We start from the raw sequence: 27,983 nt of genomic DNA on the forward strand, positions 1-27,983 counted from the left end.
CCACGAGGCTTGTAAGATCCCGCCCGAGGCCAATGGAGAATGTCATTCTGCGAGCCTCGCCTGCCCCGAGTCCAGGGCAGGCGTGCCGGCAAAATTTCGAAACGTCGCTCCGTGGATATCATTTCAGCAAAGCTTTTGGTCATGTTGTTAGCTCACAAAGCATGGAACAGGAGTAAAGTGGATTGAATATTGCTGAGATCTGAGAACATAAACAATCGTTCTGAATAGAAGTTGAACAACTATACTAGGGTCACTAAAGCAGTCTCAGGTTTAAATAGGAAAGATAGGCTTGAAAATTAGGTAAGACGACTTGGGAAGAGAATTAGAAGTGTTAACATGAACTAAAACATCTGGGCTGCAGGAGAAGAATTGGTCATTTTGATGACAACTCCCTGAACCAACAGCAAGTATAACTAATGGATGTTAGGATGAGTATCCCAAAGAGGTGATGATGAGGCATTCATACATCCACACTTGCTGCATAGTGTACAATTCTTGTTGCCATTCTCCAGTAAAGATACCCAGCTACTGGTAGCACTGCAATGCTTCCAGAAACAAAAGGAAATCAAACTGAGAATAGCTCATATGACATTAGCCGAGTAAGATAGGTGGAAGAGATTGAAATGATTTGCCGTGGCACAGTAAAAGTTCAGTAAGAGATTATTCCAAATTCATAATGGAATAGAAAGATAGATCTCCAGAGGATGTGGGCTCAAGATTAAGAGAGGGAAGACACACAGTCAGATTGAACCACTTTATGGAGAGAGGGTGGTAAGTATATGGTACAACTGCGTAGAGACCACTGGAAATATTTGAGAGAGAAATAGATATTTATCTGATGGAATGGGAATTAAGCGGCAGAAGGGTGGACTGCATTGCCTTTTCTATCCAGTACTTTCCTACATTGATTAATATATTAGTGTATTTGAAAACAATCAAATACATTCTCATGATTCAGTGCTGTTTAGACTTATTTAAATTACTAGAGTAATGTAGCATTCATATATTTCCTGCAGTACCTAAACAATATTGAAAAGGTGATGCAGATCTGGAGGTTTGAAGTACCCAAGGATATTCACTTGCACAGTGCAGAAGAGGTAGGTTACACGCCTGCGCAGTGGAGGCAACTGGTTTCTGTAAACATGATTGCGTTTCCTTCTGATAATCACAAATCGATAACAGTCTTTAACCCTACTGACAGCAGCGAAGCACCCCAAAATATTCAGTCAGTATTAATCAGATTTATTCCAACCTATTGCTTCGAACACTCACTTATGCTAAATTCAAGTCAGAACAAGCAATGTGAACCCGTACATTCCCACACCAAAGATACAAAAAAGCGATCCACTTTCACTGACAGCACTTTAAGGTTCATCATAAACAACCAATGAGCACTGTCAATAACCGCTGTTCACATGCAAATTACCACCAAGGAAGATATTTTGACATGTTCCTCTCTTTCCTACAAGATTTGCATAATTATATAGTAGTACATGAATGCTAGTGCAACCGCCAACCCAAATGCGTTTAAAATAAGATCTGTTTCAATGACTAGTCCAAACTGACCAGTACTAGTGTAGGCTTACTGAGGCTTAGGAGGAACCCATTTATCTTCATTGTAAACAATATTTCATATTTGGATTCCTTTGCGTGTGCAAAACAAAATCCTGCAGTGACCTGAGGAAAGTTAAAGTAATCCTGCTAGAACGTTGAATACTTTCACAGTATACATTAACTGCATATGCTGTCAGACACCGCTAGTATGTAGCTTCGTCCATATTATCGTCACTAACTCCATAATCATCTCCATCTTCAAAGTATGATGCAATGTAGTCATTTTCCTAAATGCAAAACGAAAATAATTTTTAAAAATTACAATAATGCATAATAACTTATTGGCAAAAAGCATCAGCAGGAAATGCTACCGAGATCATAAATTTCCAATAATAAAACAATTTTATCAGTGATAGTCAAGCATTTAATTATTTTATATTTTCAGAGGAGTACTGAACAAACAGAGATGAGTACTTTTCTGGTCAGCAATACCCATGCAGCAGAATATTAACAAGTCATCAATTAGCTACCTTCACTGGCTTAAAATACTAAATACTGTACCTCTTCATATTCCTCCTCATTATATTCTTCATCCACAGCTTCTCCCTCCTCGTCACTTTTTTCTTTCTCCTTCTCTTCAGTTTCTTCATCAGACTTATTTTCTGCATCCTTCTTCTCTAGAACCTACATAAAAACAATTATCTTCAATGTAAGAAAACTGAAAATTGCTCTTACTCCTTCAATAAATTAAAACAATTTATCCAAAAAAGAACAACAATAGGATAATGCAAATTTCACACAACATGCTAACTCCAGCAAGACCGGATCCTTTAACCATACATATGACATTTGTAAGATACAGACAGCATAAAAAGGTCATTATAAGGGCACAACATTCAGTGAACCTAAACAACTTGTTCAACTATCTGCCATGGGCTCAATGGGCTCCAGTGTTAAATTAAATATTTCACAAGCATTCGTACTTGTTGATTTTTTGCAAATGATTAATCCAAGGAGCAGGAAGTTATGAGCAGGAAGTAGTGATAATGAGGAGGATAGGCAAGTAGCAAGTGGGAAAGAAGTATTTAGAGGACTATTTAGCCTTTTCTGCAACTGTGACCAGTTGCTTCTCGAATGTCAGAGTAAAGGAATAGAGGCATGCAGCTAGTTTGGACAGTGTGAGACAAGGCTATGGATTTGAAAACAGGGATGAGAATTTGAAAAATTGAGACGTTATTTAATTGTGATAGGTCAGCAAGCACAAGGATAATGGGTGAACTGGGCTTGGTGTGATTAAGGACACAGACAGCATGGCTTTAGATTACCTTGGGTTTATAGAGGTTAGAATATGGGAAGCATCAGAAGTGCATTAGAAAAGTCAAGTCTTAAGGTAACAGGCATTAAAGAGGGTTTGAGCTGAGGTGGGGTAGAACAATGTTTGTAATGGTACACAGAGATGTGTTCGGAAGCTCATCTCAAGGTCAGATAGGACATGAAGCTTGCAAAGTCAGGTTGATCCTCAGGCAGTTTCAATGAAAGCAATGGAATCAGTTGTAAGGGAATGCTGGGGAGGCAATGGCAATGGTATTATCATTAGACTATTAATCCAGAAACTCAGCTAATGTTCTGGGGACCTGGGTTCGAATCCTACCATGGCAGATGGTGGAATTTGAATTCAATAATCTGGAATTAAGAATCTACTGGTGACCATGAAAACCATTGTTGATTGTCAGGAAAAACTCATCTGGTTCACTAAATCCTTTAGGAAAGGAAATCTGCCTTCCTTACCTGGTCTGGCCTACATGTGATCCCAGATCCACAGCAATGTGATTGACTTTTAACTCTCAACAATCAATGCTGGCCAGCCAGCGATGCCTATGTCTCATGAGTGAATAAAAAAAATGGTTTATTGTGGAGTCTGAAGACAATGGTTTCAACCTTCCCAATATTTAATTGGAAGAAAGTCTTGCTCCTTCAGAACTGGATGTCAGTCAAGCAGACTGACAATTTAGAAGGGTGAAAGAAGTGGCAGTGAGGTACAGCTGGATATCACCTGCTTACGTGTTGAAACTGATGCAGTGTTTTTGGATGGCATCACCAAGAGTAACATGTATATGAAAAATAGGAAGAAGCTAAGCGTCGATCCTTGGGAGACATAAGCAGTAACTGTGCAGCAGTGGAAAGTTAAATCATTGCAGGTGGTTCTCTCGGTATTATAAGATTGAAAAGAATTTGGAAACAGGCCACCAGCTTGAGTACCATTGAGGAGTTGGAGGAGGGTTGTGTGGTCAACCATGTCAAAGGCTGCTGACTAGTTCAGAAAGAGCAGGGAGGATAGTTTACATTTGTTACAGTTACGCAGCTTGCTATTTGTTACTTTGTGGAGAGAAATTTCAGTACTGCAGCAAGGCCATTTGCAAAGATCATTGTCCAAAATAACTTTTAATTTATTACAGGGGTACTCTAGATTACTGAATTGGTAATATTAATGAAATTGAAGCACATTTGTAAGTCACACACTAGCGATCAAAATGTATTTGTTATTCTACTTCTCACCTCCAATGTCTGTATTATATCCTCACTCGACTTCTTAACTATAGCTTTAGGAGTTTTCATTTTAGAGACCGAGGGTACTTTTGTACTATCTTCTGCAAAAAAAATAAAATAATGGAATAGAGAAAGCAACAAATAGTCGTTTGTTCTGTAAGATTCATGAAGTTCATAATGGTAATTGTATGAAAGCTACACTGGCAGTGAAAGTTACATTGCTATTTGACAAAAAGTAATTTTATCAAAAACGCTTCATTAGCTGTCAATCTTATCACTCCCTTAACTCAAAATACTGTTTGTTCACCATCGTTTCATCATTGTTCACTCTAGTTATTAACATTTCCTTGACAGCAGAAAAATATTTCATATGCACAAAATAATAATCGGTTCCCATAAATGAAGTCAGCAAGTCTCAATGGTTGCATTCAAAATCCATCCATGCATCTAGACATCGCGTTGCATGGAAAGTAATTGTCTGGATAATTCAGACTAAAAAGGTGGGGTACATTAGACTGGGATATTAATAAAGGTCATTCTAATTTTCTTTTGTCATTTATATGGCGTTTATGAATAGCTAGAGGGTGAATTCCACCAGAATTCAACTAAAATTATTATCCCAAGTGTAAGACATTTGTACAAATTATAGATCTTTTCTGTTTGACACTTATTCTTGCATGGGATTGCAAATATAATCAAAAAAGCTAAAACAACTGTACCCTATAAGTGTAATCTTATTGCTCAAGTACAATTTCTTAAGCATGAAGCAACAGGTAATCTTCTGCATAAAATTACCTTTACTTTTTCGAATATTGGTACAATACAGATACTGTAAATATCATGTTCAAATACTTCATTCATAAATTTATTTCTAACACAAATGGGTAGCTCCAGCACATCAGTGTAAAAAAAAGGCTGAAGCATTTTCAGCCAGAAGTGCCAAGTGAATGATCCATCTCAGCCTCCTCCTGAGGTCCACAGTGTCACAGACGTCATTCTTCAGCCAATTCAATTTCTGAAGGCACTGGATACTGCTAAGTCTATTGGCCCTGACAACATTTGAACAACTGTGCTGAAGACTTGTGTTCCAGAATGAACTGCACCCCTAACCACGTTTCAGTAGAACTACAACATTTGCATCTACCCAGCAACATGGAAAATTTCTCAGGTATGTCCTATACACAAGAAGCAGGTCAATCCAGCCAATCTCTGCACCATCAGTCTACTCTTCATCATCAGCAAAATGACAGAAGGGGTTTTCAACAATGCAATCCAGTGTGACTTGCTAAGTAATAATATGCTGACTGATACTCCACCAGGGCCACTCAGCTCCTAACCTCATTGCAGTCTTGGTCAAACATGCACAAACAGCTGAACCCAAGAGGTGAGAGAGAATGACTGCCCTTGATACCAGGGTAGTATTTGATGGCCTCACCTCCAATGAGGCTCCGCCTAGGGTCTGCCCTTGGCATTGCCCCAGCATAGGTTGGAACTGCCAGGTTACTTACCTCTGCACTACAGAAGGGATCCCCTCAACTGTTACTCATTTGGCCAAATCTGTTGTGTGCCCATTAATAATATTTAAATACATTTAAATCTATTTAAGTGAAGTTCCTACCTATTGTCAGATAGGCAAGGGTTAGACTATGAGACAGCCAATAAGAGGCGGAGAAAGATCGTAAATCCTGTTTCCCGATTCTCTTCAGATTTTGCACAGGGATCCCCCACATGGAAAGTGTGGGCTCAAAATTTCCCCCCAAAGGAGTCAGAAGCTATACTGCAAGTCAAGTAGATTATTGAGATTGGTTTAGTGCAGTTGAAATGATAGTGACCAAGAAAGGGAAATGGAAGGGTTGAAAACAATAGTTGCAGTGTTCCAAATATTTAGCTGGTAGAAATTATGGATTGCCCAGATCTTTATATTCGACAAGCAAGACACTAGATGGATCAAAATTGGCAACGTTTCGACTGTCAGAATGTATGTAATTTGAGTCCTCAATGTCAACAAAAGGACTGTATGGAGATGAGGTCAATGACTACTTCACTCCCAGGGGCAAAAGTACGGAAATAGGAGGATAAGCCATTAGGACTGAAGTTTTGACTAATCAGAAAGGCAAGGATTAGACTTTAGGAGAGCAGAAAAAGGTGACATATAATCAAAGGTTGTTGACTTTTGAGATTTGACTTGGTGGGTAAGATGACAAAGCAATAGAAGCAGCTGATTAGATTATCTTTATCTTTGTCAAAGGCTCCTTAAATTTATTGATTTGAGAAGGCAAAGAATGTCATGGTGAAGAGGTTATCACACTCCTGAATGACAGTCTTGGCATTCAAGAGAGTGGCCTGGTAGAGCCTGATGTAGTCTACCAAAATCTGACAATGAATGATGAAGCCAGTTGGGCACTGGAGCTCAAGTTTGCATTCCTTGAATTTGAGAATGTGAAGATAGGGGTCGTAGCAGGAGGAAAAAGAGTTGAAGAGGTTGAAGGTTTCTTGTTCTTCTTGAGTGGTAGAGTTCTGAAACAGTAGTGTCAAATGAGCTTTGCTGAGTTGCTGCAATGCATCTTGCAATGTTGCCACTCTGCACCAATGTCAGTGATTGTAGAAGATGGTGTGGGGGGATGCCAGTTAAGTGGGCAGTTTTTTCCTGGACAGTGTCATGCTTCTTGAGTGTTGTTGGAGCAACATTCATCCAGGAAAGTGAAGGGTACTCCACTCCATTCCTGACTTGTAGATGGTGGACAGGCATTGCAAAGTCAGGTGAGTTTCTCTCTGCAGAACTCTTAGCCTCTGACCTGTTCTTGCAGTCAGTGTTCATATGGGTGGTCCACTTCAGCTCTCAATGGTAACATTAACAGTGGCAGATTCAGCAATGATAATCTCATGGAGAGAATTTCAAGGGTTGTTCTTTTTGGAGATGATCATTGCTGGCACTTGTGTAGCATGACTATGACTTGCTACTTCTCAGTCCAAGCCTGAATTACCAGGTCTTGCTACATACAGGAATTGACAACTTCAGAATCTGAGGACTTGCAAATAGTTAGTGAAAACCCTCACTTCTGACTTTACAATGTACTAAGGTCATTGATGAAGCAGGTTGGGGCTAGGACAATACCTTGTGAGGACATCCTGTAGTGATGGCCTGGGACGGGGTTGTGGTCTCCAACATATTCCTTTGTGCTAGGTATGCACCCCCTCCCCAGTTTCCACTAAGTCTAGGTTTTGCTAGGACTTATAGATGCTACATTCAATGATGTCAATGGCTGATGTCAACTCACCTCATGAGTTCAGCTCTTTTGTCCATGTTTGGACCAAAGCTGTAATGAGATGAAGAGCTGAGTACCACTGCCAGAACCCAAACTAAGCAGTGAAGGGTGATGATTGAGACTATACTGATGGGGTGGTAATTGGCCAGGCTGAGTTTGTCCTGCCTTTAGTAGACAGGACATACCTGGGCAATTTTCATCTTTGTCAGGGAGATGCCTGACAAGATTATGTTTGTAGGGGTAACCAAGAAGGCAGATAAGGGCAGTGCAATTGACCTTGTCTTCATGGACTTTAGCAAGGCCTTTGACAAGGTGCCACCTAGTAGATTGTTGCATAGGTTAAATCTCATGGGATCCAGGATGAGCTAACTAATTGGATATAAAATTGGCTTAATGAAAGAAGACAGGTGGTTGTGGAGAGTTGTTTTTCAAACTGGAGACCTGTGACCAGCAGTGTGTCTCAGGGGTTGGTGCTGAGTCCACTGTTACTTGTCATTTATATTAATGATTTGGATGACAATTTAGGAGGCATGGTTATTAAGTTTGCAGATGACATCAAGATTGGTGGTATAGTGGACAGTGAAGAGGTTATCTCGGATTGCAACAGGATCTTGATCAATTGGGCCAGCAGGCTGATGAATTGCAGATGGAGTCTGATTTAGATAAATGCAAGGTGATGCATTTTGGTAAATCAAATCGGGTCAGAGCCTACTCAGTTAATGGTACAGCATTGGGGAGAGTTATAGAATAAAAAGATCAAGGAGTACAGGTTCATAGCTATTTGAAAGTAGAGTCATAGGTGAACAGGGTGGTGAAGAAGGCATTCAGCATGTTTGGTTTCATTCATCAGAACATTGTATACAGGAGTTGGAGCATCTTGTTGAAGTCATACAAGGCACTGGTAAGGCCACACTTGGAATATTGTGTACAGTTCTGGTCACCCTATTGTAGAAAGGATATTATTAACTAGAAAGAATGCAGCAAAGACTTACTAGGATGCTACTGGGACTTGATGGTTTGGCTTGTAATTAGAGACTGGATAAACTAGGATTTTTTTTTCCCTGGAGTGGAGGAGGCTTAGCAGTGATCTTATAGAAGCTTATAAAATAATGCGGGGCATAGCTAAGATAGATAGTCAACATATTTTCCCGAAGGGAGGGGAGTCAAAAACTAGAGGGCATAGGTTTAAGGTGAGAGGGGAGAGATACAAAAGGGGGCAATTTTTTCACACACATGGTGAATGAGTGTCTGGAACAAGCTGCCAGAATAGTAGAGATGGATACAATTTGTTCTTTTAAAAAGCATTTAGACAGTTACATGGGTAGAATGGGTATAGAGGGATATGGGCCAAACGTGACCAATTGGGAATAGCTTAGTGGTAAAAACTGGGCACATGGACAGGTTGAGCTGAAGCGCCTGTTTTCATGCTGTAAACCCCTATGGCTTTATGCCAGTGTTGTGGCTATATTGCACGCTTGGCTAGGAGCACCGGACGTTCTGGAGCACAAGTTTTCTGTACTATTGCTGGAATGTTGTCAGGACCCACTGCCTTTGCAGTATCCAATGTCTTCAGCTGTTTCTTGACGTCACACAGAGTGAATCAGCTTGGCTGAAGACTGACATCTGTGATGCTGGAGCCCTCAAGCGGAGCCAATACAGATCATTTACTCAGCTCTTCTGGCAGAAGATGGCTGCAAATGCTTTAGCCTAGTTTTTTGCACTGATGTGCTGGGTTACCTCATCAGTGAGGATGGGGATATTTGTGGAGCCTCCTCTTGTCCATCACCATTCACAATTGGATGAGGCAAGACTGCAGAGCTTTGATCTGATCCATGGACTGTTGGATTGCTTAGCTCTGTCAACTGTATGCTGCTTCTGCTGTTAGGCTGCAAGTAGTCCTGTGCTGTAGCTTTCCCAAGTTGACATCTCACTTTTAGTTATGCCTGGTGCTACTCCTGTGTGCCATCCTTCACTTTTCATTGAACTGGGGTTGACCCCTGGCTTGGTGGGAATGGTAGAGAGGGAATGTGCCTGGCCGCAAGATTGCAGTGGAGTACAATTCTGCTGCTGCTGATGGCCCACAGCACCTGATGTTCATACCTGTTCAAAATCTATTCCATTGAGAATATGCCGCATAACACCATGGAGAGTACCCTCAATGTACAGACAGGACTTTGTCTGCACAAGAATTGTACGGTGACCCAGTCAGTGCTGTTACTGAGCCACTCATGATGATGGGTATTGAAGTCCCCCACCCAGAGTACATTTAGTGTCCTCGCCATCCTGTGTGCTTCTTCCAAATGGTTTCCAACATGGAGGAGTACAGATTCATCAGAGCCGTCATGGGGTCCAGAATCAATGTTGAGAACTCCTCCCGCCTGTAATAATATCTTACATGGAAAAAGAATGAGGCAGCACTGATGAAATTAAAACCTAACGGTCACAGGGTCCCAGAACAAGCTGCAGGTATTTGTTTTAATAATTTATGTGTTCTCAAATTATATGTTGAAGTTTTGTTTTACAAGCTGCTCAGACATGAATAGTTCTGAATTGCAGAGTTGTTGTATAAATACTGGAAATATTTTGCTGCATCAATACTTGAGTAAATTTGATTTTACTGCTTCCCATGGATAATGTCAATTTAGCATAGCCCATGATGTAATGTAGGCTGTTGAAGAAATTAACTATGATTCAAGTGTTCTTTCCTCATTCCACTGAATATGGGGTTACATCTTCCACCCAGTGCCAAGAAGTAAAGTTGAGATGATCTTACAATGTGATTAGTAGAATACACAATGTAAAATTTTGCAAGATGCCTTTCAACAGCTGTTCATCCTTCATGTTTAATACAAAACACAAAATGCATATACTGAAAGGCAACAGTGCCAGTTAATATTAATAATGCTCTGCATCCCAAACATTTACATTGGGAACAACAGAAAACATTTGTGGAAGTTAATTAAAGTCCTTGTCATACAAATGGAAGTTATTTTCACAAACCAAATATCACGTTACAGATCATACTTACTTGGTTTTTTAAACTTTTTGATCCTTGGCTTTAGCTCCCGTGGAAGTCTTCTCCAATCTAAACATTTAAGTTACATCATTAACATGCAGGACACTAGAATTAACAGTATTTTTAAGTTATGCAAGAAATCTCAGTAAAACAGTTATTCAAAGTTGAAAGAACAGATCAATGGGAAAGAAATTAAGCAGATTGAGTTTAAACTAAATATGTGAGATTATATGAGGCAAGGCATTCCACATTTCAAAATAGCATCTCCGATATAAAATAATGCAAAGGCAACTTTTCAGGCTTCCTTTCAGAAAAGGAATTCTAATATATGATCAGAGGAATTAACTGCTTCTTATTTTTCAAAGTTACATAACCCAAACCTTAAAGTATTCAGGGTAAAGTTTCCATCCATTCACAGTTGTAAGGAAGAAAATCTAGTCCTTTGCAACTTCAAAACACAAAAGGGTGTTAATCCATCTGAGAAAACATAATGGAGGTCTTCTCTCTCGAATATGTTTAATTGCATTTTTTTTTATTCCCACACTCTTCAATCAGATGGATTAAGAGGATAGGGTCCAATGCAAACACTCAACTAATGCAGAGCTGAGTAATAGCTAATCATACTGGGATCAGATAAGCATCTAATGGTTGACCTCTGCCTGGTTTCTAAAGATAAAAATCACTCCAGATATAAAGTGATGTTTGACAGTCTAATACTTTTGCTAATGAATTTCTATACACTCATGGCTCCAGTTCCCAGACCTTCATGGTAGGGTAGTTTTAATCCTTTCTGGAAAACAAGTGCATGGTTTAAATTTGTATTTACAGCCCCCTTAAATCCACAAAGCTTCAATTTTTTTCTTCCAATCCGCACTCTCCTCTAGAAAGACTTGAGCCTGACTTTTTTGCCGGTCAGGTATGTGCACTTGGTAGACTTGGAAACAGGCCCAAAACATGTTAGCCGTGATCAGAGCTGGAATGCAATTTCACACTGACTGACCAATTAACGGCCGTCCAGTGCAAAACACACGCTGTGAAAGGCTGAGCACTGCCTGAGAGAGCAGGAAGAGGTTGATCACCAAGAAAGGGAGAGTGCGGAGCTGGTGCTTCTAACGTGCTTCCTGAGGGAGACAGTCATGGTGGAGCTGTCGCAGGGAGCTGCTGCCATGTGAAAAATAAATATTGCTCTGCCATGAGTGTCTGAATAGCAAAGACCTCAGTCCCCAGACACATCTGTCAATTTTATTGCAACCCTGACAGTTCATCCCTCCCTGGATCAAGGGTGAAGCTAAAATGTAAAGGTCGCCTGTCAGCTGTGAAAGCAGATGGCCATGTAAAATTGCATCCAGTTGGCTCATTAATGGGCTAAATTGCCTTCTTACTTGTCGATGGACCCATTTCCAACACTGGCGCATGCCCTCCGACTGAAATATCACATATTTGCTGATGACTTTGGGACATGCGCCCGATCTCTTCTCCCATGGTTTCATATGCTCTCAGGTCAAGTCCATGCCTGCTCATTGATGTAAAAAATCTGGCCTTTATTTTCATGAAGACGGTAGCAGACTATTCAGCCCAACTGGCACATGCCAATGTTTTGTTTCATACAAGCTTTCTCCCAACCTTCTTCATCTAACCCTAATAGCATATCTTTCCATTCCTTTAGCCCTTTCATGCTTATCTACCCTTAAATGTATCCATGATACTTGCATCAACAATTCCTTACGGTAGCAAGTTCCACTTTTAAAAAATATTGGATTCAATCCATCCGGGATAGGTGTTTTATCCTGACCAAGATCCATCCTGCCTTAAGTGTCTTTACATCCTTTTTAATCTGTACTTCTAATGCCCATTAATTCCCCTGGTAAATACTGAGGCAAATAAATTGTTTAGGAGTCATGTACAAACTATCAAATCATACTCTGGCATATATATATATATATATATAGTAAAAAGTCTGACAACACCAGGTTTTAGTCCAACCTATTTATTTGATAATATACTCACAAGCTTTTGGGGTTAGTCCCTTCGTCAGGTGAATGGAGAGTTCTGGCCTCAGACAGAGCACATAAAGCACAGACAGTTTAGAGATTACTGATTAGAATGCGAATCCTTACACCTAACCTGCTGTTCAGTCTGCTTTCTTGCATCTCTGTAAAAACTTGATGTCTGTGTCGATATGCGCAATCTTCTTGGAGATCCTCTCCACTTGGATCCGGCAGTTTGTGGTGTCGATAATAAATAGGTTGGACTAAAACCTGGTGTTGTCAGACTTTTTACTGTGTTTACGCCAGTCCAACGCCGGCATACCCACATCATGACTACTATCGACACCACAAACTGCCGGATCCAAGTGGAGAGGATCTCCAAGAAGATTGCGCATATCGACACAGACATCAAGTTTTTACAAAGATGCAAGAAAGCAGACTGAACAGCAGGTTAGGTGTAAGGATTCGCATTCTAATCAGTAATCTCTAAACTGTCTGTGCTTTATGTGCTCTGTCTGAGGCCAGAACTCTCCATTCACCTGACGAAGGGACTAACCCCGAAAGCTTGTGAGTATATTGTCAAATAAATAGGTTGGACTAAAACCTGGTGTTGTCAGACTTTTTACTGTGTTTACGCCAGTCCAACGCCGGCATACCCACATCATATATATATAGAACAGGTGCCTTGATAAATTTGAAAGAAGTTACCATTCCACTAGTTACATATCTCTCACAGCCTAAGCTACTTCTCTCCTGCTACATGTTTGTTTAAAATTGTTACAGTGCAGGCCACTCGATCCATCATGTCTGTACCTGCTTTCCTAAAGGGCAATTCATGTACTGATACTCACCTACCCTTAGCCCACATTCCTACATATTTCCCTTTTCAGATATTTAGAAAATGAAAAAAAATTACAGCACACTGCCTATCATATACTGGTCAAAAGATTGGTGAGAGAGAGAGATGGGTTCAAATTTATGGAACATAGACTAGTGCTGGGGAAGGGGTGGGCTCCACCTGCATCACGTTGGGACCAGAATCCTAGCAAATTGCATAACTAGGGCTGTAGATAGGGCTTCAAAACTGAATATGGGGGAAGGGAGGGGGGGTGGTGAGGCAGTTGCATGGGAAATTAAAAAGTCAAAGTTAAAAGACAAGGTAGGTGTGCAGGTTACTGATGAGGGACAGAAGATGCGAACATCATATTACACCAATGAATCATGCAAGAGTAGGGAAAACTGAAATAGAATAAACTTACAGTTTTGTATCTGAATACACAAAACATTTAGAATAAAATGAATCAGTTAACAGCACAAATAGAGACAAATGAGTATGATTTAGTGGTAATTACTGAGACATGATTGGTAGGAAATCCGGTTTGGGAATTGAAAATCCAAGGATACTGAGTATTTTGGAAGATAAGGCAGAAAGGAAAAGGAGTTGGTTTAGCTTTGCTGGAGGCAGCAGACAGCAAGTTATAGGCTAGTTAGCCTGACTTCAGTCATTGGCAAGATTTTAGAGTCCATTATTAAAGGTGAGATCGCAGAATACTTGGAAGTACATGATAAAATAGGACTAAGTCAGCATGGCTTTGTCAAGGGGAAGTCATGTCTGACAAATCTGTTAGAATTGAGGGGGTAACAAGGAAGTTAGATAAAGGAGAGCCAGTGGATGTGATTTATTTTGATTTCAAGAAGGCTTTTGACAAAGTGTCACATAGGAGACTGTTAAATAAGTTAAGAGCCCATGGTATAAAGGGTAAGATCCTGACATGGATAGAGGATTGGTTGACTGGCAGAAGGCAGAGATCGGGGCTAAAGGAGTCTTTCTCAGGATGGCAGCCGGTGACTAGTAGAGCTTAGAAAAGTGAGAAGAGATTTAATTGAGGTATACAAGATGCTAAAGGAGATTGACAGATCAGAGGTAAAGAGGATGTTTCCTCTTGTGGGGCAATCTAGAACAAGAGGTAATTGTTTTAGGACAAGGGATAGGCAGATTTAAAACAGAGGGTCATGAGTCTGTGGAATTCACTACTCACAGGTACAGTGGATGCCAGGGCAGTGAGTAAATTTAAGGAGACAGGCAGATTTTTAATTAGCAAGGGGTTGAAAGTTATCAGCAAAGACAGGAAAATGGAGAAGAGGCCAAGATTAGATCAGCCATAATCATGTTGAATGGTGCAGCAAGCTCGAGGGACTGAATTGCTTACTCCTGCTCCTAGTTTTTAAATGTTATGTCTGTGCTGGTGTAAAAACAAGCCCCCAGCCTAATCCTATCTTTCAGCAGTCAGTCCATAGTCCTGAAGGTTACAAGACTTCAGCTGTATATCCAGGCACCTTTTAAATGAGCACAGTAAGAAGTCACACAATACCAGGTTAAAGTCCAACAGGTTTATTTGAAATCATGAGCTTTCGGGGTGTTGCTTCTTTATCACTCACATGAAGGAGCAGCGCTCCGAAAGCTCATGATTCCAAATAAACTTGTTGGATTTTAACCTGATGTTGTGAGACTTCTTACTGGGCTCACCCTAGCCCAACGCCAGCATCTCCATATTATGCCTTTTAAATGAGTTTAGGGTTTCTGCTTTACTACTCTCAGGCAGTGAGTTCCAGATCATTACCACTCTCTAGGCGAAAAAAAAGTATTTCATCTTCACTCTAATCTTTCTACCAATCAATGTAAAATCTATGCCTCCAGGCACTGATCTCTCTGCTAATGTATATATAGGCCTTTCTATCCACTCAATCCAGGCCCCTCACAACCTTATACATCTTAAATCAAATCTCCCCTCAGCCTCTTCCATTCTCCAAGGGGAACAACCCAAACCTACCTAACCTTTCCTCACAGCTACGATCTTCCAGTCCTAACAAAATGCTCCTAACCTCTCATGTACTTCCCTAGTGCAAATAACATCCTTTCTGTAATAAGGTAACCAGAGGTGCACACACCACCCAAGTTGTGGCCTAATTAATGCTTTATACAGTTCCAACATAAGCTCCCTGCTCTTTTATTTGATACTTCGGCCAAAAAAGAAAACTTTTTCATATGCCTTCATAACCAGCTTATCGACCTGTCCTTCAGGGACATGTGGACATGCACTCCCAAGATTCTTCCTTCCTCTACAGTTCGCAATATCTCTCATTTATTGTGTAATCCTCTGCCTTGTCTGACCTCCCCTAAGGCATCACCTCACACTTCTCTGTGATGCCTATTTGCCACTTTCTGGCCCCACTTGACCAATCCATTGATGTATTCCTGCAGTCTGCAGCTTAACTCTTCACTATTAACCACACAGACATGCCTGTGTCAGCTGCAAACTTCTTAGTCATGCTTATCAGAAAAATCAGAGCTGTCACATGTTTAGAACTAATCCATGAAAATACTCCAAATAGTCACATGATTACTATCAGTTAATTACAATTATAGAATCCTGCAGGCAGACATTCAGCCCATCAAGTCTGCACTGACCACAATCCCACCCAGGCCTTAGCCCCACAACTCCATGCATTTACCGTAGCTTGTCCCCTGACACTAAGGGGTAATTTAGCATGGCCAATCCACCTAATTAGATTTTATAGAACTTTATTAAAAGGTACTCAAAAGTAATATTCAATAGAAGTAAATATAGTATACACCCTTACAAATAGTCCAATAGAAATATCCAGCTAATTCAGTAAATCACTTGACAAGAGGACAGGGATATTATAACATGCACTAATAAATTATTTTGTAGTTACCTGGTGTCCAATCTTCGTTGCAATCTTTCTCTTGATACTTGTGGGCATATCTTTCAACATCTAAATTAAATGAATATCTTTGAATGTAGCATTATGTGATTTAAATTTTCCAAACATGTTTCACTATAGAATTCCATAATTGAATTAATTGTAATTACACAAGTCACTTTTTTTAAAAAAAGTCTGATCAACTCTTCGTCCTTCATTTCTACAATGTTGCATCCATCCACTGACATAATTTCAGCCACTTCTTGAATGAACTAGAATGGTACTCAAATATTCCCGGTCATCCAGTTCTGCTATGTAAAATGATCACTGAGTTTCTGTTACTGTACTTGCTTCAGCTGCCACCTGGTGGCTAATCCAAATAGTGCAGGATAAAGTGACAGAACCTGATCCATGGAATGAAGCGCAAATCTTGCTTTCAAGCCGTGAAGAACAATATTAAACTTGCACTTGAATTATTTTTCATGAACATCCTGACCTGATGTCTTTTATTTAGAATCAAAGCTAAAGCTACCATCCCCTTTTTTGTTCATACGTAGACATGGACATCACTGGTTGGCCAGCATGTATTGCCTGTCCTTAGTCATCCTGGAGGTGGTGGTGGTGAGCTGCCTTCATGAAACGCTGCAGTCCACATTGCAGGAAGGCGAGTGGCTTGGAGGGAACTTGCAGGTGGTGGTGTCCCATGTATTTGCTGCCCTTGTCCTTCTAGATGGAAGTGGTTGTGGGTTTGGAAGGTGCTGTCTAAGGATCTTTAGTGAATTGCTGCAGTGCATTATTTTGATAGTACATACTGCTGCTATCGACCATTGGTGGTGGAAGGAGTGGGTGTTTGTAGATGTGGTGCCAATCAAGCTGGCTGCTTGTCTTGGACGGTGTCAAGCTCCGAGTGTTATTGGAGCTGCACCTATCCAGGCAAATGGGGAGTATTCCATCACACTCCCCACTTGTGCCGTGTAGATGGTGGACAGGCTTTGGGGAATCAGGAGATGAGTTACTTATCTCAGTTTATCTTTTAAAAAGATATCAACTCATGCTGAGGTATAGTTCCATGTGCTGAGTGGACTCTTGTACCAAGTGTGCAAGTAGGCATTCGTCATGCTATAAGCCTAGGCAGCGAACATTGGTAGGCTATTCAACCAGACAGAACAAGCATCACAGCTGAACCTGATTCTGTCTTCTATGGGATATTGGGTGATGAACAAGCAAGAATGTGAATCCTGGTTTACATGGAAAACATAGAAAATAGACAGGAGTAGGCCTTTCAGCTCTTCGAGCCTGCTCCGCCATTCATTTTGATCATGGCTGATCATTGAATTCAACATCCTGATCCCCCTCACCCATATCCCTTAATCCCTATAGAAAACAAGGGATATTGAGCCCAAGTAGAGGGACACATCCTGCCAACTGAGATTAGTTGGCACAAATTATCAACTGAACTTGAGAAAGAAAGAATAGAAATGTCTGCTGTGGCACTGATTGATGACACAACAGAATAGTTTGATAATTTACTTGGGTACAGGATACAGATCAATAGGACAGTATCACACAAAACTGGCAATACATATGTTCATCTTTATGATCTTGGTGATTTTGCCTTTTAGAGTTCTTAGAATAGATGCCTAAAAAATATTTTGCCCATTCAGTATTTCTGGATTTCAAAGCAGCTTTGAGCATCATTCTGCATTTGTCTGAACAGAAGATATAGGAGGAGGAGTAGATCTCACAGCCCATCGAACCTGCTCTGCCATTCAATATGATCATGGCTAACCTCAACTCCATTTTTCTGCCTGCTCTCCATATCCCTTAATTCCCTGAGGCACCAAAGATCTATCTGCCCAGCCTTCATGCAGCAGCCACAACTCTCTGGCATAGAGAATTCCAAAGCCTCAGCTCTTTGAATGAAGTAATCTCTCCTCATCTCAGTTCAAAACAATTGGTCTCTTATCCCGATGCTGCGACCCCACATTTTTCAACTCTGACTGTAGGAAACAATCTATCCTCTCAAGCCCCTTCAGACTTTGTAGGTTTGATGAGGTCACCTCTCATTATTCTAAACTCCAGAGAATACGGGTACACTTTACTCAGCCTCCCATCAGAGGACAGCCCCTTCATCCCAGGGACCAATTTAGTGTATCTTTGCTGTATTGCCAATGATGCAAGTATATCCTTTCTTAAATGTGGAGAAGAAACTTGCATACAGCACTCCAGATGTGGTCTACAAGACTTCTTTATTCTTGTCTTACAATAAGAGCCAATATGCCATTTGCCTTCCCAACTGCTTGCTGCATCTGCATGCTAACATGCTGCAATCCTTGTACTAGCACATCCAAGTCTCTCAGAACATCAACACTTGCATGTTTCTTACCTTTTTTTTAATTCTTATGACTAAAGTGAATAACTTCACATTTCACTATCTGCCATCATGTTGTCACTTCATCTAGCAGCCTTGGTCCCTCCCAAAGTTTACCTTTCACCTTGTTTGCTATCCTCAACAAATTTAAATACATTACTTTCTACCTCTTCATCTAACTTATTGATATAAATTGTAAATAGCTGAGGCTCCAGCACCGATCATTATATTATTCACTGTCCATCAACTTGTAAAAGTCCTGTTCATGCCCACTCTATTTAATATCTATAAACCAACTCTAAACACACCCCCTATTAGAAACATGATACACATACATTTCTTAAAGGCACAGTATCACCACGGGACTAATGTTTACTTTAACCACTCTTCCTTTTTGTATACTTCTGAAAGTTACTCCAATTTGATCTTAAATATCTGGCTGGCTTACTCCTATAGTCTATTTTTTCCCCTTCCTAATAACGTTTTAGTGGCCCTTAGTTGGGTTCTAACACACTCCTCATCCTTAGACTTGCTACTTTTTTTTTTAAACTACATTGTAGCCCTCTTTTAAGCCACGAATACAGGTCGAGTATCCTTTATCCATAAATCCAAAAACCAAACACATCCAAAAACTATATTTCTTGTGAACCTCAGCAACATTTAGTGTGGGAAGTCCCTGACCTGAACTGACCTGGTCTGAGCCAACACAATCTTTAACATGGGAACTTCTTGGCCTGAGCTGATAGCTTTATTGCTAGTCAGTCCCACAATGCACTGCTTGGAGAAACTGTCATGAAAACATTGCACAAACTAATTTTGAGATCAGTTTTGCCAATTTGATTGTTCCAGTTTGTATGAAGGCTAAAGATCTTCACAAGTATTATATTTTCTTTGTCATAGGCTCCAGTAATTTCTTGTTTAATGCTCTGCTCAATAACCACTGTTACAAGGCCTATATACTACTCCCACCAGTGTTTTCTGACTCTTGCTATTCTTAATTTCCACCCATATTGACTCTACTTCATGAACTTCCGAAGCCAGACCTTTTCTCAATCATGTCTTTATGTTATTATTTCCTACAAGGGCTATCCTATTTGCCATTCTATCAGTTCTGAAATATACCAAACCCTGGAAATTTATTTCCCAACATTGATCATCTTGTAACTATCTCTGTAATGGTGATTAGACCAAAATCGTTTATCTCAATTTGTGCCACTAATTTATCTATCTTATTGTGGATGCTTCATACAAAGAGCCACTAATTATGTTTCCTTACTTCTATTCCCTGCAATGACCTCATTCACAGAGAAACAATTTTTGTTGGCCTTTGTTCCTTCCTGTCCCACTCAGCTTGTCTTTACCCACACTCCTATACTGGTCTGATAGGTTGAGATAGAGAAAGGTCAAATTTTCTCTTTGGATTTCTAAGCTTCTCTTCATCCGAACCATTCCTCAACCCCACCCCACTACTAGTTTAAAGCTCTGTCCACAACCCTAGCTATACAACTGGCCAGGATTCTGGTCCCAGATCAGTTCCAGCACAGTCTGTCCCAAGCTGACTCTTCCTCCCTCTCCACCACCCGAGTATTAATGCCAGTGCCTCATGAATCTTCCCACACCACTCTTTGAACCACCTGTTTAATTCTCTAATCTGCTTTATCCTACGCTAATTAATACCTTGCTCAGATAATAATCCAGCGATGATCACCTTTGATGCTCTGCCTTTTAATTTGGAACCTGATTCCTCAAATTCTCTTATTATTCCTGGCTCCCACATAAACCACAACAAATGGATCCTCCCCCTCACACTCCAAGCTCCCCTCAAGCCCTGAGGAGATGCCCTTAACCTCTGCACTGAGCAAGCAACACAACATTCAGTTCTACCAGTCATGGCTGCAGAGAACAATATCTATCCCCCGACTATATGGTCTCCTTTCACCACCAAATTCCTCTTTGCCCCACCCACTTAAATGACATCCTTCACCACTGTCAGTATGTTCATCCATTTTGCAATCCTTGTCCTCATCCAGGCAGGTAGCCAAAGTCAGAAACTGAGGCTCCTCCATCATTGCATGCTGGGTCCTCATACCTGTCTGATCTGCAGCCATGTCCTCCTGTCCTTTACCACATACTAACTTGAAAGTTCTGCTCACCTAGAGTGTGACCACCTCTAGGAAGGTAACTTTCCCCTTCCTAATGCATCACAGTGTCTTCAAGCTCTGCCTCCAGCATGATTCTGGGCAAATTGAAAATATCTATTGCAGGCATATTTGTCCTCTCCCTGTTAATGGCTTCACTGCTCCCCCTTTTATCACCCCTTTAGTCCTCTCAAACCCTTTTCCTGTTAATGGTTCCACTGCTCCTCTCTCACTCTCAATGATAATGGCCCAGTTACTCCTCTCACACTCTCTCACTGTTAATGGCCCTGCTGTTTCTCTCGCAATCCTCACTATTAATGACCTTACTGCTCCTTTCCATGGGTCCTCATCTGAGCCTGGTCAAAATCTAAAAGAGTTTCAATGATTTTTTTTGAAGCATTTGTGTTTTTACCAAATTCTTGTCTCTCAAACAAAATTATTCAAATTAGTTTATAAAGCAAGTTAATATAGTCAACCATAAAAAAACCTATAACAAAGTATTAAAAAATTATAATTGATATCCATTTCCCAGGTGGACAAATTCCTAACCAAACTCACTTCTCTACATCCTGCATCAACTCGTACCCCTGGTGTGATGTTCTTATGTGATATCAGTGAATGCACAATGCATAACGCATGGCCAGATTACTGAAAAAATTAATTCGAATTTGTACGGTCTCCATTTGAATAGTCCACGGCCAGTCAGAAGCAATGGAACAGAAAGTGCAATTTCTGTACAAACAGCTTAAGAGTGCAAGAGCTTGAAACTCAAAAAGTACATGGTTTTTACCTGTGGAGCTATTGATATGCATAGTTCGGAGAGAAGCTTTACTGCAAATGTTGGAAAGTGATTACAAAGTCTGGAAAAGCAGATATGTCATCCTTGATAAGCACCTTGATGAAGTGGTAGGCAAAAAGTTGTGCCATCTTTGGGTACAAAGTCTATTCTTCAGAGCCTGCAGTTCAGTTTGAACAGACTGCATGAAGTTTGGATAAGGAAGAGAGACCCTCAAGTCTTCTTCATTTCATCTGCATTGACCTGCAAAACCATGTCCATGACACACACAACCTTCCACATTTATACTTAAAATACTTGCATTCTGAGCTTTACGTGACTCTTTCGTTGTTAGGCCTCTCTAGATTGTTTTCTTTTCACTCATTCTCCAAATGTGGACGTCACTGGCAAGGCTATTTATTGTCCATCTTTAGCTTGTCCCAGACGGAGTCTTTACAAGGCCATTGCACAAGGTGGTTAACAATCAACAATCTTGAAATATCAAAAGGGCAAAATATTTTTTCATTATATGTCTTAAGGACTCAAAAGAATAAGATCAACAAAATTATAAATTTGAATTTAAATAGTAAACATTTGATCGGAATCCTGTTTGCAGATGAATGATCAAAGAATAAGTATTCTGTTGTATAATAAATCAGAGCTGCATACAGGCAGCATCAGGTAAGGATGTTAGGTTTTCTTCTTTAAAGGAAGGAACATAATAAACCATTTTGGTTTTTACTACAATCCAAGAACTTCATGTTCACTTATTAATTGATGTTCAAAGATTTTGTTTGAACAAAATGGAAATTTTCAACCTACTTTGATGGGATTTTAGCATGTTTTTTTTGGGTGATGAGAAGTCCAGATCCTGGTGCCTTTATGTTCATTTATACTCCCTTCCTCAGTCCATTTCCTCTCTTCCTCCTTTGCAAAAACAGCTGCGGGGATTCCCATGCTGTGGATCAAGTCATTTTTCATTCATTCGTGAGGTGTGGATATCAAGGCCTGGACCAATGTTTTCTGCCCATCCCTAATTTCTGCCTTCTTTAAACTGCTGCAATCCACATGATGTAGATACATCCACAATGCTATAAGGAAGTTCCAAGAATTTGATCCAGCAACAATGAAGGAACATGGGTGTTTTAAGATGCGGAAAACTGTCTAAACAAGTGCCCCCAAAAATAATTAAATTCCAAGACTCTTGACAAATCAAGAAAAGTCAACAAGATACCAGAAATTGTTGTGTGGCCCATACTCATGGCCATGTACCTGTTAAAGTGAATGGCCTATTTCTAATTCTGCAAATTCAATGCAACTTCTTGCCAATATTTCAAGTTTCCTCTATAGCTGTATCTATGGAAACTTTTCTTATACGTAAATGCAGCACACTATTCCTTACCTTTCTTTGCAATGGCACTTTCAATGTAGTAAGGCAGTTTCTTGCTGGCTCCTCTTAGCTCTTGCTTCAAGGCCAGAAGGTAGTTTACATCTTCTCCTGTATTCAAGGGGACAGGCTTAAATTCTGTGGGCTATAGATTGGTAATGTAGGTTATCTTAGAGCACAAAAATATGAGGCAATGTTATAGTTGGAACTAGATAGGCACATACTGATACAAACATGCATTTTTTTGATATACCAAATTGCATACCATTTTTCCAGCACAGAGTTCCAACATTTGTTTCATTGAAAAAATTAATCTTTGTTATTGAGGGTAAAAATAGTCTTATTTTTCCAGCATACATTTTCCCCTTTCTCCATCATTCAAAAACCTACTTTAATGGAGAAAGATCTTGGGCTTTCCCATTCTATTACTGAAAAGTTCATTAAGTGTGAGAGTTACCCAGTAACAAGTATTCCCTCTGACTCCCCCCCCGCTCACAGAATCCCTACAGTGCAGAGGGAGGCCATCTGGGCCATTGAGTCTGCAGCGACACTCAGGTCCTATCCCTATAACCCCACATATTTACCCTGCTAATCCCTCTAACCAATGCTGGGACACTAAGGGACAATTTCGCATGACCAAGGAACCTAACCCACACATCTTTGGCCTGGGGGAGGAAACCCATGCAGACACAAGGAGAATGTGTAGAGTTTACACAATCAGTGAACTAAGCCAGGAATTGAACCCCAGGTCCGTGGAGCTATGAGGCAGCAGTGCTAACCACTGTGCCACAGTTAAAACATGGGTCTCAAATGTGTACCGGCTACAGGATCAGCTATGACAGGGTATTTTATAGTAAAAAGTCTGACAACACCAGGTTTTAGTCCAACCGATTTATTTGATAATGGACTCACAAGCTTTCGAGGTTTCCCTCTTCGTCAGGTGAATGGAGAGTTCTGGCCTCAGACAGAGCATATAAAGCACAGACAGTTTAGAGATTACTGATTAGAATGCGAATCCTTACACCTAACCTGCTGTTCAAGACCTGAAGTGGCTGACAATGTGAGTGGAAGGAGCACTGATCACAGGTTACAGAGATGTGTATTGTCTCCAGACAGTACAGTAAGTGAGGTTTTGCAAACCCAGGCAAGTCACAGGGGTTACAGATAGTGCGACATGAACCCAAGATCCCTGTTGAGACCGTCCTCATGTGTGCGGAACTTGGCTATCAGTCTCTGTTCAGCGACTCTGCGCTGTCGTGTGTCGTGAAGGCCGCCTTGGAGAATGCTTACCTGAAGGTCAGAGGCTGAATGCCCGTGACCACCGAAGTGTTCGCCAACAGGAAGGGAACAGTCTTGCCTGGTGATTGTCGAGCGATGTTCATTCATCCGTTGTCGTAGCATCTGCATGGTCTCCCCAATGTACCATGCTTCGGGACATCCTTTCTTGCAACGTATCAGGTAGACAATGTTGGCCGAGTTGCAAGAGTATTTACCATGTACCGGAGTCTTCAACATATCATTGATGAAGACGAACATCTCGTCAGGGCTATCCCCACACCCCCACTTCTTGCCTTCAGACAACCACACAACCTCAAACAGACCATTGTTCGCAGCAAACTACCCAGTCTTCAGGAGAACAGTGACCACAATTCCACACAACCCTGCCACAGCAACCTCTGCAAGACATGCTGGATCATCGACATGGATACCATCATCACACGTGAGAATACCGTCCACCAGGTACATGGTAAATATTCTTGCAACTCGGCCAACATTGTCTACCTGATACGTTGCAAGAAAGGATGTCCCGAAGCATGGTACATTGGGGAGACCATGCAGATGCTACGACAACGGATGAATGAACATCGCTCGACAATCACCAGGCAAGACTGTTCCCTTCCTGTTGGCGAACACTTCAGTGGTCACGGGCACTCAGCCTCTGACCTTCGGGTAAGCATTCTCCAAGGTGGCCTTCACGACACACGACAGCGCACAGTCGCTGAACAGAGACTGATAGCCAAGTTCCGCACACATGAGGACGGTCTCAACAGGGATCTTGGGTTCATGTCGCACTATCTGTAACCCCCGTGACTTGCCTGGGTTTGCAAAACCTCACTTACTGTACTGTCTGGAGACAATACACATCTCTGTAACCTGTGATCAGTGCTCCTTCCACTCACATTGTCAGCCACTTCAGGTCTTGAACAGCAGGTTAGGTGTAAGGATTTGCATTCTAATCAATAATCTCTAAACTGTCTGTGCTTTATATGCTCTGTCTGAGGCCAGAACTCTCCATTCACCTGACGAAGAGGGAAACCTCGAAAGCTCATGAAGTCTGACAACACCAGGTATAAGTCCAACCGATTTATTTGATAGTAACCTCACAAGCTTTCGGGGTTTGCCCCTTTGTCAGGTGAATGGAAAGTTCTGGCCTCAGACAGAGCATATAACAGCACAGACAGATTACTGATTAGAATGCAAGTCTTTACAACTAACCTGCTTAGTTGTAAAGACTCACATTCTAATCAGTAATCTGTCTGTGCTGTTATATGCTCTGTCTGACGCCAGAATTCTCCATTCACCTGACAAGGGGGAAAACTCCAAAAGCTTGTGAGTTTACTATCAAATAAATCGGTTGGACTTAAACCTGGTGTTGTCAGACTTCTTACTGTGTTTACCACAGTCCAATGCTGGCATCTCCACATCATGGCTTATAGCAAACCCACTGCCAACAATAACATCCTGCTCTGTGGCATTCTCCATATATCACTGTCACCAAATGTGTGACAGCGTCCATATAAGAGGCAGAGGAATTTATAAGGATGTTGCCAGGATTGGAGAACATTAGCTATAAGAAAAGATTGGATAGGCTGCAATTGTTTTCTATGGTAGAGCAAAGGCTAAGGGAAAATTTATTTGGGGTATATAAAATTACAAGGAGCTACATGGAATGGATTTCCCTTAGTAGAGTGGTCAGATTGGGCAAACAGGAAACTGGTGTGAAATCTAATGCTCAGCTGTAATCATACTGAGGGGCTGGGTATGTTCAAAGAACTGTCTGGCACATTCCTGCCCTTATTTCTCTGTTTTTATTTTGTATTCTTTCACATATTCTGAATGTATTACTTTGATCGAAAAATAAATCACATTTGAGCCAGGTACAGGAAGATCACAAGCTCAACAACATAAAGAGCAAGAACAGCATGAAATGCATTAAGGATTATGCTGGAGCATGACCCCTCCAAGAGTGAGTTCTGATTTGATCACGTGACCTATTCATCCAATAAGATTTGGCCAAAAAAAAGAGTGCAGGCTTTTACCCTCACTTCTTGGATTTGAAAGTTGAGAAAGCATAGCTTGTTTGTAAATAAACAGTTCATAACTGATTAACCTGGTGGGCAGCTCTGCTGCCTCATAGCGCCAGGGACCTGAGTTTGAGTCCAGACTTTGGTGACTGTCGGTGTGGAGTTTGCACGTTCTCCCCGTGTCTGTGTGGATTTCCTCCGGGTGCTCCAGTTTTCTCCTACAGTTCAAAGATGTGCAGGTTAGGTGGATTGGCCATGCTAAATTGCCCTTTATTGTCCCCAGAAATGTAGGGTAGGGGAATTAGCAGAGTAAATGCATAGGCTTAAGGTAATGGAGTGGCAGTGGGCAAGATGCTCTGGAGATTTGGTGCAGACTTGATGGGCTGAATGGCCTCCTTCTGTACTGCAGGGATTCTATGATCTAGAGTTTCCATTGCTAGAATCACCACATCTCCTTGATAAGCGTTAAGCCCTATAGCCCCACTTCCCTGCTGTCATTAGATTTCATCATACATGAGAGACGATGCTGTTTAAGGGAATAAAGAGGACAACATTTTGGCAGTGTATCCTTTTCATAATAAAACAGTTACTGATAATACCGGGCATGAACTAGTGAATTCATCGAGGCTCATGTTTAGTTTTTTTTAACATTTTAGTGCAAAGGTTTGTGGCAACTTATAGAAATTACAGCAGTCACGTTGCTTATTCTAAGCATTATTGAGCATGCTCTGAAAACTCAACCGCAGTACCACCCAATGGCCAAACAAAAAAATGCACCGCGTCTAATTTCAGGACTGCAATGTGAACTTTTGCAACATGGTTTGGACGTTTTAACGCTCGGCTTTATTGCATCACTGCAATGTATGTAATAAATACATATATTGAGTGACATCATGGTGATAGTTATATCACTTCTTATTCAAAAGGGTCAAAATCTTAAAAAGACATGTTGCAGTTAGCACTTTATTTAAAGAGACATTAGGAGTAAAAATACAGCGTTCCCGGCTGCATGAAACGTGTGGTCAGAGAACCGGCCGCCTGTTTAATACACTGCTCGATTTTTCTGTCCGATGAAATCTACCTTCAATGACTCCCAACAGATGGCCAAAAAAAGTTTCAAATGCTTTTTTTTCGTTATAATGTAACCAAGCCGGTTGTACTCAGATGAGTTTGGACATAAGAGCGCGAGAATCATTAACATCTATTTTAGTAAACCTAGGGAGCATGAAGAGATGGTCTTAAATAAAAGAATCGCGTTCATGCTTTCCCTGTATAGAAAGCCATGATATAGCCAAAAATTGTCAACGTGTTCCCTAAAGTGACACTGCCCCTTTAAAACAAAACCCTCTGCTAACACTTACCGGAAATAAAGGGAGAGGTTGACATCTAGTCTCAGGTAAAACCTCGCCCCGGGAAAAGCCGATAGCTTCGATATTAAAAGTGAATTGTCCTCTGCCTCGGCCGCGACCTCCTCCAGACATCGCGACTGAAAAGCTTGCACAGCACCAACTATGTAAAATAAAGCAGGACAGGGAAGTTACACAGTTACAAACTGAGCCAGTTTCTCAATGGGAAAGGACACCACTGCATCAGATGGCTCATCGCACTTGCTGCGGGATCAGTGGCCACGCCTCAATCAGAAGTGCTGCTTCATTGAAATAATTATATTAAGTTCTAAGTGCGCTCATGCTTTAAATGTTTCCAGTAACTCCCCCAGAAAAGCTGAGGATTTCAGAGCCGCTTGGTCGGTTGCTTCTATACGCTGGAGTTTATACCTAGAATTGACTGAGCGGCGCTAGAATGACAAGGCGCTGCGCCCGATGCCGACTGCGTGTTTCCATTTAAAAGCGAGATCTGACAGGCATTTCCCAACTCTCGCACGCACACATATTCACAAGTGTTGGTCTCAA

At 41.0% G+C, this 27,983-nt stretch overlaps 1 protein-coding gene across 3 annotated transcripts; it reads right to left on the minus strand.

Moving 5' to 3' along the window:
- Nucleotides 1-13: 13 nt before the first annotated feature.
- Nucleotides 14-27,929, minus strand: polr3g (polymerase (RNA) III (DNA directed) polypeptide G). 3 transcript variants are annotated; one of them, XM_080189712.1, is made up of 7 exons: nucleotides 27,435-27,929; nucleotides 22,784-22,879; nucleotides 16,110-16,169; nucleotides 10,396-10,452; nucleotides 4,111-4,202; nucleotides 2,116-2,238; nucleotides 14-1,841 (listed from the first exon to the last, which is right to left on the minus strand). In XM_080189712.1, exons 1-7 carry the CDS (start codon nucleotides 27,457-27,459, stop codon nucleotides 1,758-1,760), a joined length of 537 nt encoding a protein of 178 aa, XP_080045838.1. In that variant the 5' UTR covers nucleotides 27,460-27,929; the 3' UTR covers nucleotides 14-1,757. The 3 variants fall into 3 exon arrangements, with proteins under 3 accessions (XP_080045838.1, XP_080045837.1, XP_080045839.1); XM_080189711.1 differs by having other exon boundaries at nucleotides 22,784-22,913; XM_080189713.1 differs by lacking the exon at nucleotides 27,435-27,929 and adding an exon at nucleotides 26,160-26,197.
- Between the last annotated feature and the right edge of the window lie 54 nt (nucleotides 27,930-27,983).

The sequence above is a fragment of the Carcharhinus amblyrhynchos genome, chromosome 5 (assembly GCF_965287045.1).
Source record: "Carcharhinus amblyrhynchos chromosome 5, sCarAmb.v2.hapA, whole genome shotgun sequence".
Lineage (NCBI taxonomy): Eukaryota > Metazoa > Chordata > Chondrichthyes > Carcharhiniformes > Carcharhinidae > Carcharhinus > Carcharhinus amblyrhynchos.

Coding starts and splice junctions, on each gene's coding strand:
- polr3g (XM_080189711.1), bottom strand. CDS start 27,554: ATGTCTGGAGGAGGTCGCGGCCGAGGCAGAGGACAATTCACTTTTAAT. Junction 22,914..27,434: donor AACCTCTCCCTTTATTTCCG/GTAAGTGTTAGC, acceptor ACCAATCTATAG/CCCACAGAATTTAAGCCTGT. Junction 4,203..10,395: donor CAAAAAGTTTAAAAAACCAA/GTAAGTATGATC, acceptor TTTTTTTTGCAG/AAGATAGTACAAAAGTACCC.